This window comes from Thermobia domestica, chromosome 3 (assembly GCF_964235325.1).
Source record: "Thermobia domestica chromosome 3, izTheDome1.hap1.1, whole genome shotgun sequence".
Taxonomy (NCBI): Eukaryota; Metazoa; Arthropoda; class Insecta; order Zygentoma; family Lepismatidae; genus Thermobia; species Thermobia domestica.
Window position 1 is genome coordinate 326,320,715 of NC_137456.1, and position 13,568 is coordinate 326,334,282.

Consider the following 13,568-nt stretch of genomic DNA (forward strand, 5'->3'; position numbering starts at 1 on the left):
TCATGTATGGAACGGCCCCACAGACCTTGCCGTACGAGAGGGCCCACAGACTCCGGGAGACGCACAAAGAAAAAGATGGAAAGAAAGTGCCTATTTTCGAAACATCAGGGCCCTAAATAACTTTTTCAAGGGGGCCCAAATTAATGCTTGCTCCCTAGAAAAAAATATGTTACGGCGCTACTTGTTAGACAAAATTCGACTTATTTCCTATATTAGGAATCAGCATTACGTAGAGATTGGCGTGTTCTATTATTACAAAAGAGATTATTATTATTATTATTATTATTATTGAATCTCTGCTAAACGATCACCTTCAAAACTTCCCCTCATCCCCGTTTTTCTTTTCTTTCTTTTACGACAGCACTATACCCTAAGATAAAACAAAATTTAGAAAAAATAAACCTGTTTATATGGTGTATAGCTATAGTAAATTTACAACGAGATACTGGCAAAACAATCCATTGTCCTTAAGTAAAATTTGTGCTATGGGATAGAATACGGTTATTTTTTTCTAAATTATACAATTATATGTTGTACTTTTGTTATAAATCATTACAAGTAGTAGACGTGCCATTTTTAGGAGAAAGTAAACCACAATAGGTACAATGTGATTATGCAGTTTACATGAATAAAACATGAAGCAGCTGTTATGCAGATTAAACTGTGACAAGTTTGATTGCCAGATTTCCCCAGAGTCATTAGCATTTTGCTTGGCTCGCTTCAGAACTACACCAAATTTTTGTTGCTTTTTATGTATGTGAAACAGCAGTGCCAAATGATATGACTGCAAAGATAAAGATTGAGCTGTGCGTCAATCATTTCAACTCCGGGTTCGAATCTCTGCGTGAGCTCATGTGGTTCGGGCATCACGTGAAACTGTAGGTTCATGTCTCTTGTAATCTGGTTGCTGAAAAGAATACTAAATTATATTTCAACCAGCTAAATTACAATCGGTGCAATTGGTCACCCCTCTCCGCTGGCCTATTAACTACCACTTGTACTTTTGGTGCACATACTCCCTTCTTCGATGTTCCGTTTTAAAAAAGAGCACAAAAATTTAATATCACAACCATTCATTTTTTTTTTACATGTACAGTACATGAGTAAGCAAATTGGTTGTAGCTTATTTTTTTAAATTTATTTTATTTGAGAAGAACAGGTAATTCTACCCGATTACAGTGTTCATATCAGAATAACATTGAATACTTGTAATATATTTGCGAAATCTATCCTGACTTACACAATGTAATCAGGTTTTTGTACACTGCAACCATCCTCCACGTTGGTGACTATTTTATTGCATTTGTTCGAGATTTGTTACACAGAAATTTCTATTGCCCACACGTGTGTTTCTATTGGGTACCCTGAGATGAAAGACAGATATTTTGTACAAGAATATCATGTCATTTAACACTCTTCTGTGATTGAGAGACATTGTGTTAAAATTTTCATTAAGAGAAGTACTATTTTCGTATGTGGGGAAGATGCCTGTTTTCTTGTACACCAGAAACCGCAGAAATTTATTTTGAACTCTTTCTATTCTAATAGAGTCTTTCTTCGTGTGGGGGTTCCATATAATAGACGCATATTCTAACTTTGATCTAACAAATGTAAAATATAATTTCAGAAAGCATTCGACTTATTAAATTCCCTTCTCATTCTCAAAAATAAATCCAAGACTCCTGTTTGCATCATTTACAAATTGAGTCATATGATGCTCAAATGATAGTTTGCTATCATATTTAGGCCCAGATCTTTGACAGTTTGTTCCCCCTTTATTTGTTTACTATTTATTTTATATTAAAATTTAAAGACATTCTGTTTTTTAGTGAAGGACACTGTTTTGCATTTATTTGTATTTATGTTTAACAAAGTGCGTTTGCACCAGGAGCGTCATTTCAGATTTTGCCCTTGACATAAGTAAAATTTTGCGTTTTTCACTGACTTACTATTATTATATTGATAAAATTTATATAAATCTCAGACTCAAGGGGGGCAATTGACCCTCCCTGCCCCCCTACATGACGCCCCTGGTTTGCACTACTCATTTACTCTGTCTAGATCTTCCTGCCAACTAATACAATCCAGTATTGTTATAATTCTCCTATATAATTTTAGATCATCTGCATAGAGTAGCTGAATAAGAAGTAATTAATTTGCCATAGAACAACATACTTTTTAGCGGCATAAAGATTAGTTTTACTCCATTTTCTCGAAACGTCACTTGAATATTTACTTCAAAGCTTACCATTATTATTTTATTTCTTTTTATTTTCAGCTTGGTTAAATTTATCGATGGTAATCTACTTGATCTATCTATCGAATATTTATCTGCTTGGTTTCATGTATCATCTTTGGATATTATCGTTAAACAGAATTTAAAATTTAACATTTAATCATAATTTTAGGTTGTATCACGTCAATCGTATACTATAATTTTCTCTTGCTTATGTTGGTCGTTCACAGTGAAATCGTGTAATTTCTAGAAAAAAATTCTGTTTGACAGTAAATATTTGAAATTTCAAAAAAACATTTCTGTTTGACATGAAATCCTTGTAATTTCTAATAAAGCATTTCTGTTTGACAGGAAATCTTTGTAATTTCTAGTAAAGCATTTCTGTTTGACAGTGAATCGTTGTAATTTCTAGTAAAACATTTCTATTTGAAAGTGAATCATTGTAATTTCTAGAAAAACATTTCTATTTGAAAGTGAATCATTGTAATTTCTAGAAAAACATTACAACTGAGAAAAGGCTAATACTTAATCTTCTATGATTATGTTGTTTTCGGAGTTTTGCGTCTCCTTTACCACAGACACTATATAAGACATGGATATACAGGTTAACGTAGGGTGTAAACAATTTGAGATCCCACTGCACTTCTCTCGTTGAAGGTGCATTCGTAAGTAAGTCGCTAACGCTCACGTCTTTGGTGCTAGCAGTCTAAGGGCGAACCAAGGCAAAATTTTCATCCGGGCAAAGTGACTTTTTGGAGCTCCCCATCACTCATCTATTTTGGATAGCATGGGCTTACTGGCTCTTTTGTAGTGTGTAATATGACATTAAATAGTTAAGGTTTTTGAATTTTCTAAAATAATAATTGTAATTCATAATTAGCCTCGGTTGTTCTGTTATTAAAACGAAGATAACAAATTTTTCACCAAATTGTAATAGTAATATCCTAACTGAGATTTAAATCATTTTAAGAAAATTTATGGCTCTCTATGACCTCTGGTGATACTTTTTGGAATGAAACTTTTGTTCATCTGCAGCGCTACCTGGGATCGTCAGATCACAGGCTGCTATCAAATAGGAAGGAAAACGCTTATCTTTGGTGTCAAAATTCAATATATTTCAAACTAATCGGCTTCTAAATTAAATTAAGTGTTGGTTGTGTATTTGATAAATTGTGCATATGTGAGTTTACTGCTGTGAAAGCTTTGGTTTATAATTGGAATACCTACTGTAAGTAAATTATTTTCTAAAATTTCTCTTGGCAAGTTAGTTCGCCATTTAACATTGTGGTTGTTTCTATGCTGTTATCGCCGGTCGATATTTGAATGATAATGAGTTTTATAACTGAATTCTAAGTACAATTTTGTTATCTAAGTTAAATTTATTTCGTGTTATTTTTTGTATTCTCAAAAATTGGCAATTAATTATATTGTTCGAGTTTACAGATATAAAGTTGATAATATCCGATTTAACTCTATTATTTGCCTAATGTAGAGCTTAGATTACCTGGCGTGCTATGAGAGTTTTTTTTTTTTAAAATAAACGTATTTCCTGTTTCTATATATATATATATATATATATATATATATATATATATATATATATATATATATATATATATATATATATATATATATATATATATATATATATATATATATATTAATACTACAATTATTTTGGAAGGATATTAACACGTTACACGCGCACCTACCTCCGCAAAGACAACTTAAGCGTGCACGCTGGAAGGAAGGAGAATTGAATTTCCCCCACTAATAAATAAATTATGGTTATGTTGGTATAGTTCAAGTAACTGAACAAAGTGGGAACTTATTAAATCCAATATCTACCAGTAATAAAAAAAGAAAAACTCTCATAGCACGCCAGGTAATCTAAGCTCTACATTAGGCAAATAATAGAGTTAAATCGGATATTATCAACTTTATATCTGTAAACTCGAACAATATAATTAATTGCCAATTTTTGAGAATACAAAAAATAACACGAAATAAATTTAACTTAGATAACAAAATTGTACTTAGAATTCAGTTATAAAACTCATTATCATTCAAATATCGACCAGCGATAACAGCATAGAAACAACCACAATGTTAAATGGCGAACTAACTTGCCAAGAGAAATTTTAGAAAATAATTTACTTACAGTAGGTATTCCAATTATAAACCAAAGCTTTCACAGCAGTAAACTCACATATGCACAATTTATCAAATACACAACCAACACTTAATTTAATTTAGAAGCCGATTAGTTTGAAATATATTGAATTTTGACACCAAAGATAAGCGTTTTCCTTCCTATTTGATAGCAGCCTGTGATCTGACGATCCCAGGTAGCGCTGCAGATGAACAAAAGTTTCATTCCAAAAAGTACCACCAGAGGTCATAGAGAGCCATAAATTTTCTTAAAATGATTTAAATCTCAATTAGGATATTACTATTACAATTTGGTGAAAAATTTGTTATCTTCGTTTTAATAACAGAACAACCGAGGCTAATTATGAATTACAATTATTATTTTAGAAAATTTTAAACCTTAACTATTTAATGTCATATTACAAGTGGTGGTGGTTGTTGCTGAACTGATAATTTTATGTCTTAGTTTATCCCTCATTGTTATTAGTAACAACGAAAACAAAATTGCTGGAGGGAGGAAGAATTCAAAGGTAGTCGCTGAATGTTTTTTTTTTTTGTGTGTGTGTGTGTGTGTGTGTTTTTTTAATGCCGCTTCAAACCCCCTCCTATTGTTGCGGAATGGTATATTCTATTTCACAAACATTGTGGAAATGAATGATTTGGCAAGAACTGTACCTAGCGAAACAATAATATTTTCTAGACATTACTTTCAGCAAACGACGACAGTCTGGCACGGCGGTGTCCTTCCTAAGAAATCAAAAGTAAGTCTGTATATACTGTTCCCCTTCCACTATCATTTTAAAAGAGTAACATATGTCAAATCCAATAACATTCATTGCCTGGGAAAAGTTCACAAAGAACATGGCCCAATACCAACTTCCCCTCCACTCTTTCTCCTACATGCCATGTCTCCATTCGTCGATACAGCCCCCCCCCACTTTCGTACTACGAAACTCTCTTCTTCCATGGTGGAATGGCAAAATATGATGTAATTGAAGCTACTTTACAAGAATATAAACCAGAAAAGTCAATTAAAAAAACACGTTATAAAATTTACATTTTGAGGCTTCTTTTGGCGTCCCCCTAACTGTGGCGCCCTGGCCAGTTGTCCGGGTTGCCCGGTCCTTGATCAACCCCTGGAGCATACCTGGGTTCGATTCCCAGTGGGAGCACTTGGCCGAAAAAGTGTGAGAGGTGTTTCAGACCAGTCATCTTGAGTGAGGTTTTCCTGGGTTTTTCCTTATTCACACCAGGCAAATGCCCGAATGGTACCTAACATACAGGTCCCAGACATTTCCTTCTTTCCTTTTCTTCGGATAATGTGGTCACCGAGGGACGCCATTCCTCATAATTAACGGGCTAACATGGCCATAGATGAAGAAAGAACAGAAATCTAATCCCTAATCCTAGCTAACTATACGGTCACATTGGAACTCTTCCTAACTTTTCAGTGTGTTTGGTTCACAAGTGGCAAATTCTCCAAACATCAATCAACCTGAAACACAACATTATCTTTCGACTCTCACTTTACTTTATTTTCAACTTCACGGGAATCTACTTCTCATCGAAATTCATCTTCTTTCAGTGAACACACTTCTAACGTCTGACTTAACGTGATTCTTTCTTCGTCGAGATACGATTAAATGTTGAAAAGGATAAATGTGTAGCAAGGATTTGCCCATAAATAATCAAACCCCCTCGTGTAACAAAATATTATATTTGAGGGTGTTTTACTGAACTTTTATGTGATTAAACCCGCTTTCGCTAAATTATCATCACCGTATCCGAGAAATGTTCAGCATTGGAACTGGAAATTGTGTTATCCTTAAAACCATAAGAGACCCCGGGTCGCTAACTCTCTAGCCTTTGGTGCGAGCGGTACCGGTTTCGATTCCCCGTGAGGACACTCACTCAAAAAGGTATAACAGCTGTTTTAGCCCAGCCATCCTGAGTGAAGTTTTTCTTGGGTTTTCCTTATCCACAATAGGCAACTGCCGGGAACGTCCCAAGCCACTCCATTTCGCATTCTTGTCTTCCTCTCCAATTTCCCGGGCAGTGTGATCACTGAGGGACGTCATCCCTCATATGTGGGACGGGTTAACATGGCCATAGATGTCGAAAGCCCAGAAATCTAATTCCTAATCCTAATCCTAGTGACGGGCTAACATGGCCATAGATGCCGAAAGCCCAGAAATATAATTCCTAATCCTAATCCTAGTGACGGGCTAACATGGCCTAGATGCTGAAAGCCCAGAAATCTAATTCCTAATCCTAATCTTAGTGACGGGCTAACATGCTCATAGATGCCGAAAGCCCAGAAATATAATTCCTAATCCAAATCCTAGTGACGAGCTAACATGGCCATAGATGCCGAAAGCCCAGAAATCTAATTCCTAATCCTAATCCTAGTGACAGACTAACAAGGCCCTAGATGCCGAAAGCCCAGAAATCTAATTCCTAATCCTAATTCTAGTGACAGACTAACATGGCCATAGATGCCGAAAGCCCAGATATCTAATTCCTAATCCTAATTCTAGTGACAGATTAACATGGCCCTAGATGCCGAAAGCCCAGAAATCTAATTCCTAATCCTAATTCTAGTGACAGACTAACATGGCCATAGATGCCGAAAGCCCAGATATCTAATTCCTAATCCTAATTCTAGTGACAGACTAACATGGCCCTAGATGCCGAAAGCCCAGAAATCTAATTCCTAATCCTAATTCTAGTGACAGACTAACATGGCCATAGATGCCGAAAGCCCAGATATCTAATTCCTAATCCTAATTCTAGTGACAGACTAACATGGCCCTAGATGCCGAAAGCCCAGAAATCTAATTCCTAATCCTAATTCTAGTGACAGACTAACATGGCCCTAGATGCCGAAAGCCCAGAAATCTAATTCCTAATCCTAACCCTAGTGACGGACTAACATGGCCCTAGATGCCGAAAGTCCAGAAATCTAATTCCTAATCCTAATCCTAGTGACGGACTAACATGGCCATAGATGCCGAAAGCCCAGAAATCTAATTCCTAATCCTAATCCCTAAAACCATAAGAACGGATTTTGCAAAATGTGACCGGTAAGCTCCGAAGGAAAGCTAAGTGTTGAACATTTTCTTTTTCATCCATATCGCAGAAACTGTTGGGGATTCAACTGAATGAAGAAAATTAAAACAAGTGTTGTCCGTTAACTCTTAAGTTTTATAGAAGATAGGCTGCTCTTAGGAAATGTGATCCCTAAAATGAGAGACTACTGTGCTTTTAACATTTCGTCAAATCCCTGAAAACGTTGGGCTATTCTAAATTAAAACCTTCTAAAATGTTTATAACGTACTAATATCTTACTCGAGGTTATGTGTAAGATTAGTTCCTTTAAAACATAATCCCTAAGGAGAAATTAATTTTTCCTTACAGTCCTTCAGATCTGCGAAACCGCTGGATAAAGGAAATCAAATTCTGTACATGCTATCCTTACTCAGACTATCGTTAAGACAGGATATAATGGTACTATTTTCGGTGCTGTCAAAATAGTAAACACAACGGTTAAGCGATTGAAAAATAGTTTATGTTTGCACAACTCTTTTAGCATTTTCAGATCGAAAACCATTCACTCCACAATTGGTTGCCCATTCTCATTTACATCTAGATCTTTTTCTAAATTTCTCTGTTCTCGCTATTGAAAGAGCTTCATTAGCAACTTGAAAGCAAGGCACAAGCTCTGGTAACATTGCTCTTCATTCATTATCATCATCATCATAGGTTTTCTGCCATTATTAGCAGGTCCCTTGTCGCAAATGAAAAGCTTCCGTGGGCCACGGTGTTCCACTAACCTCTTCCTCTTCTCATAGAATTTTTCTACTTTGATATAATCCATAAATTGTAGTCTCCTTCGCCCTCTTCCTCTCTTTCCTGCCACCATATCCTCAAACACTTCCCTCAAGATACACTTCCTTCTTAATCAATGTCCCAACCAGTTTCTCTTTCTTTTCTTGATATCTAAAACTGTTCTCTACTCCCTCCCGCCACCATTTGACTGTATTTCTGAATCAAATTTTATTCATTTGTGTTCAAAATTGACCTAATATTTGGGAGGGGGCACGGTGGTTCAGTGGTAGAATGCTCACCTCTAGTGTATGAAGTCTCTGGTTCGATCCCACGGCCAAGTAAATTGGTGGTGGACAACATCGTATTTGTGGGTTTCCTCCCATATTCTCATTCCACCAATTGTTTCATCATCGTTCACTTGCCTTAATCATCCATCTCCCTTGGCCCAAAGAACATAATCATGGGATGTTAAACTGAAAGCTTTCATTTAATTTAAACAAGCATTAATGATTAAAGTTTCCGTCTATTACTGAGTTTGAGCCTTAACATTATAGGAATGGCTATCAGTTTTCCTTCACAGATGAGAAAAATGGACGCCATACAAGCCTATGATTTGTTTTGGAATGACTTATTTGGCAAATTAAATGCAAATGAGGCAATAAACCACACCCATACTCTTCACCCAGAAGTGTTTATAGACCACACCTGTCCTCAATGGGACAATCAACTGTATGTTTGTATGCCACGCCCGTCCCTACAAAGTTAAAGATTCACTAAAAATAAAGCTTTTCGATTAATTTACGGAACTACGATCATGTAATGTAAATGTTAATGTTTTACTGTAAATATCAGCAATTATTTCGAAGTATATCTGAAACTCCTAGAACTGACCATAACTAGACAACAGTGAGAAATAATAGCATACTGAAAGTAATATACAGTAATTTGTAATACTGTAGCTAAACCCTTAGGACTAATAAATGTTCCACTCATTTAGGTCGAGAGGAGGAAATTATACTGGACGATCCCGTTTTGCTAGCGGTTATTGCAATGGATTGCATAATCGAAAACGAAAGAAGAGACAGAAACGAACAGCTAGACCTAATGCAGATAGAAGTAGTAAATGCAGGAGGATTAAGACAGCCATGGCCACAGCTTGGTTTTCGTAACGACCGGATCCGCAGAGGTCTTCCGGATGAGGTAAGAGCTTTCTTTTCAGATTTACTCTTCATAGATTTACTGGTGTCTTCCTGTTCTGCCTAATGACCCTCCAGCACTTTGTAACACATTCTTTATCTAATCTTATCTTTAGGCACGACAGGAAGTCCTGTTCTGCCTAATTCCCTTTCTGCCTCATCTTCGTAAAAAGGGATATTTAGATTTAAGGGAAATTTAATATTAATTATTTTCCCAACAATTGCAACTGCTGTCAGGACCTCTTGAATTTCTTATATCATTTCAGCTTCTCTGAAATTAAATTAGCAATCATAGATCATTATTTATTTTACTACGAGTAAATCCACGCGATATCTGTTGGCCGTCTACAACTTCAGCGAGGAGATCTTATCCTTATGGTTGCGAGAGTGCAACTAACTGAACAATAATATAGTTTAAGACTAGGGATGGGCAAAACCGGTTTCTATAAAAACCGAAACCCGAAAAACCGACATTTCGGTTTTCTCCAAAACCGGCTCGGTTTTCTTCAAAACTGGTTCGGTTTTTCACCGAAACCGGTTTCGGTTTTCTCCAAAACCGGTTCGGTTTTCACCGAAACTGGTTTCGGTGAAAACTTTTCGAAAACACATAAAACTATTTCTGAGAAAATGGATTCGGTTTCCGGAGAACAACGAAACACCATTCTGGTCAGAAATAGAACAATTTTTTAAAAAATAAACCGGAATCGGTTTTGGAGAAAACCGATAACCGGTTTCGGAGAAAACCGAACTAATTTCGGTGAAAAACCGAAACCAGTTTTTTGAAAATTTTCAAAAACCGGTTTCGGTTTTTTTAAAACCGAAAAACCGGTTTTTGTGCCCACCACTATATAAGACATAAGTAACTGCCCATACGAAAGCGTGGATTGATTCTCTCTCATAACACGGAAAATTCTTAAAAGTAGTAATAAGAAAATTTGTATTTTTTTTTTTTAAAGTGACTCTGGGTATTAAGGTAATTCGGTCAACATTTCCTCGTACAGAAGTTGAAATCTTATGAATAATGGTAACACAAATATATAAATTGGGACAATATGACCTAACAATATTACTAAAGGCAAAGCAAGGTAGTATATAAAAATTATTCTTTGTGTGGAATTTAAGTGTTATAGTCAGTGGTTGAAATGAGACGGTATGCGGTGATATGCCATACCGCCTTTGGTTTTTCAGCAATGAAGGCATAACATCTCTGGTTTTTAATGATTAAAACATACCGTCACTGGAAAGTAAATGCTAAATACCTTTAATAAATCCATTTTTATAGAGAGTAATTAATGAATAGCTTTGCACGTAAAAAGGTCGTATTTCTTATGTATAAAAATTTCTAACTTGACAACACCGACATTTTTGTTATCTCTTTCATACCTTTTGTTTTTAAAATGAGGAGTCTTCAAAAAGGTTCATCTAGTTTATACTGTATTTAGATATGCCATATTGAATTGTTTCTTCGTTATGTATGTGTGTGTGTCTTCTTGCCTCAATGTCGTGTTTTGAGCATGGGTGGACTTAAGGGTTGTCTGCTGTGGGGGACGGACCTTCCGGAAGTTTGGAATAATCCACAGTCGAGTAGGGAGACCAGAAGTTTTCCCGTAGGAAATTGTTAATATTCCGATTCTATTTTTGAGCAGTTTCGTGTATAATTCTCTGTAATACAACATAAATGGATCAAAATCAAAAAATTGTTAATGGGGGATCAAAATCTCTCTTTATTCCCCACCCCCCGTTACTACAGAGAAGATCCTCAATGGGTTTGAGTCATTATGTAAATAGAAATGCAATCTTTTAGGCAACATACCCTCACTGCATTTCAACAGTTAGATAGCCGGTATGTCGAGATAAAATCCTAGTTAAACATACCGCCTCTGCTTTTTCTTTTTCACTTCGAACACTGGTTATAATATGTTGTATTTTACCATCGAGAGAAAAAAAACTACTTCTCAATGGTAAAAGAATTATCCATCTGAAAGATGAAAACAATTGCTTGTTTGTGATTGGCCAAAATTAGAAAATGTAAACAAATGCTTATCTCTGATTGGTGGAATATCTGTTCACGATATTTAAATGGAACTTATAAGAATATTTGTAATTTTTTTATTTGATGTAAGTTTGTTTTCGTAACAGTTTTCCAATAACTATTTGTCAAGTCACTCAGAGCTGTAATATAGCATTCTTCTTTTTCGTTAGTAACACATTGAGTCATCTCTCCATAGAGCAACTTGCTGGCCACATCCCTGAATGAATATGTGTTGGCTTCTGCATATGTTGTGTGTTGTAGTCTAGTCTCACATTAGTAGTCTAGCGATATATGTTGATTTTTTTTCTTATACATATCTATTCTATTATAATATGCTCCAAATGTCTCTAGGACGTTTTGGTGTAGAAAGTTTCGGTGTGAAGACGTTTGGCTGTAAAGAATATTTCAGTGTTTAAAAAAATAAGAACATTAATTACATATTCGTAATGGAGAAAAATGGAGAACTAGTTCACCTAGAAAAAATAAAATATTACTTTGAATTTTGTGATCTTACACTCATACTGCCGTAGTGTAGTTACCGTGCCATAGCGTAAACTGGTTAAAATATAATTCAAGCAATTAGAGAATGACGTTGGAGTTCGTTCATGATAGAATGAAATGTGTTCATGATAATAGAATAACGAGGTCCCCCGATATCCTAACTTTTGTGTAAATTTAGTCTAATTTTAGGAGTGATTGTACACTATACTTACTATAAGTTATCCTTATATTGAATTTAGGCCCTCCCAAAATAAATTCCTGCATATATGCCTGCCTCATAGGAATTCTGCTAAAGAAAATCTGAACAACTTCAGTTTCCTAAGAGTCACCAAATTTAGAATTTAAAATTGTATGCAACTACCTTAAATAAAGTAATTATAGCATTAAGTTTGTATTTGCACAAATGTTGCTCAGACTCTCTGTAACGCCAGCATTTTTTTCTTTTGTTTGTTTGCTCTGACTTCATGTTCGCCATTCGTTCTATTTGAATCGCACGTAGAAATTCATCTCTCAGAAGAGCATTTAAGAAGCGAAACGTCCTACATCGAAACTTCCGTCTTCTTATTGTTCACCTCAAAAATAGGCTGGTGGGCAACGTGGAAATTTTAGAACTTTTCTTTCGCTTGGGAGAGCTGTTTTATAATTTGATAAGGTCTCTTTTTTGTAACTGCGTCTAGATATTCTATCCCTGGTCTTCTTCTTCCTGGTTTTCCTTCGTCCTTTCCCTCTATCAACACGGTGATCCAATCGGAGTGCCGAATAAGATGGCCAAGCTTGCTGTTTCTTCTTTTTCCTATTATCTTCATGATCTGTCGTCCTTCATTAGCTTCCTTTAGTACGTCTTCGTTTCTTTTCCTTTTGGTCCATGATATGCGCGGCATTCTGCGCCAACACCACATTTCAAATGCTTCCAACTTGGATATTTCAGCTTTTCTCAATGTCCACGTCTCTGATATATAAAGCGTCACGCTCCATACCAGAGTCTTAATAAATCGTTTTCGAACGTCCAACGACAAATTTCTTGATGTTAGCAGTCCTCTTTTCCTATTGAATGCTTGTTTGGCCTGCGCTATTCTGGAACTTACGTCTTTTTCACTTCTTTCGTTCGAGGATATTAGAGACTTCCAAAATTGGGAAATGTCTTAACGTTTTCGATTTTCTCTCCTTCTAGTCATACGTTTGCCCCTTCCTGTCCTGCTCTTGTGCACTTTATCACATTGGTTTTCTTCTTATTTATCTTCATTTTTGCATGTTTTCTCCAGTTGGTCGTTCAAGTTTGAAAGTGCTTCCTGCAAGTCCTTTTCGTTCTCTACTATCAGTACTATGTCACCAGCGAACCTTGTTGTGCTGAAAACCTGGCCATTTACTTTTACGCCTTTCTCGTTTTTATCAAAGAATTCTTTAATATCCTCTTCTACATAGACGTTGAACAGGAGAGGTAAAAGTTCACATCCTTGCATTACCCCTTTACTTATTCTTGCTTCCTTCTGATCTCTTCCTATAACAGCTGTAAAGTTGGTATATTATTCTTCTGTCTCTGTAATCCACCTTCAGATTCTTCAGCGCTCTGAATATGATATTCAAATCTACATTGGCAAAAGCTTTTTCAATATCTACAATTGCT

General features: G+C 35.8%; 1 protein-coding gene across 1 annotated transcript in view; it reads left to right on the forward strand.

Moving 5' to 3' along the window:
- LOC145682312 (uncharacterized) overlaps nucleotides 1-13,568 on the forward strand; it is a 34,931-nt gene that overhangs the window by 16,069 nt on the left and 5,294 nt on the right. Inside the window, exon 3 of the mRNA XM_081753889.1 lies at nucleotides 9,213-9,415. Coding sequence (XP_081610015.1) covers nucleotides 9,213-9,415 — 203 coding nt within the window. The remainder of the gene's footprint in view (nucleotides 1-9,212; nucleotides 9,416-13,568) is intronic.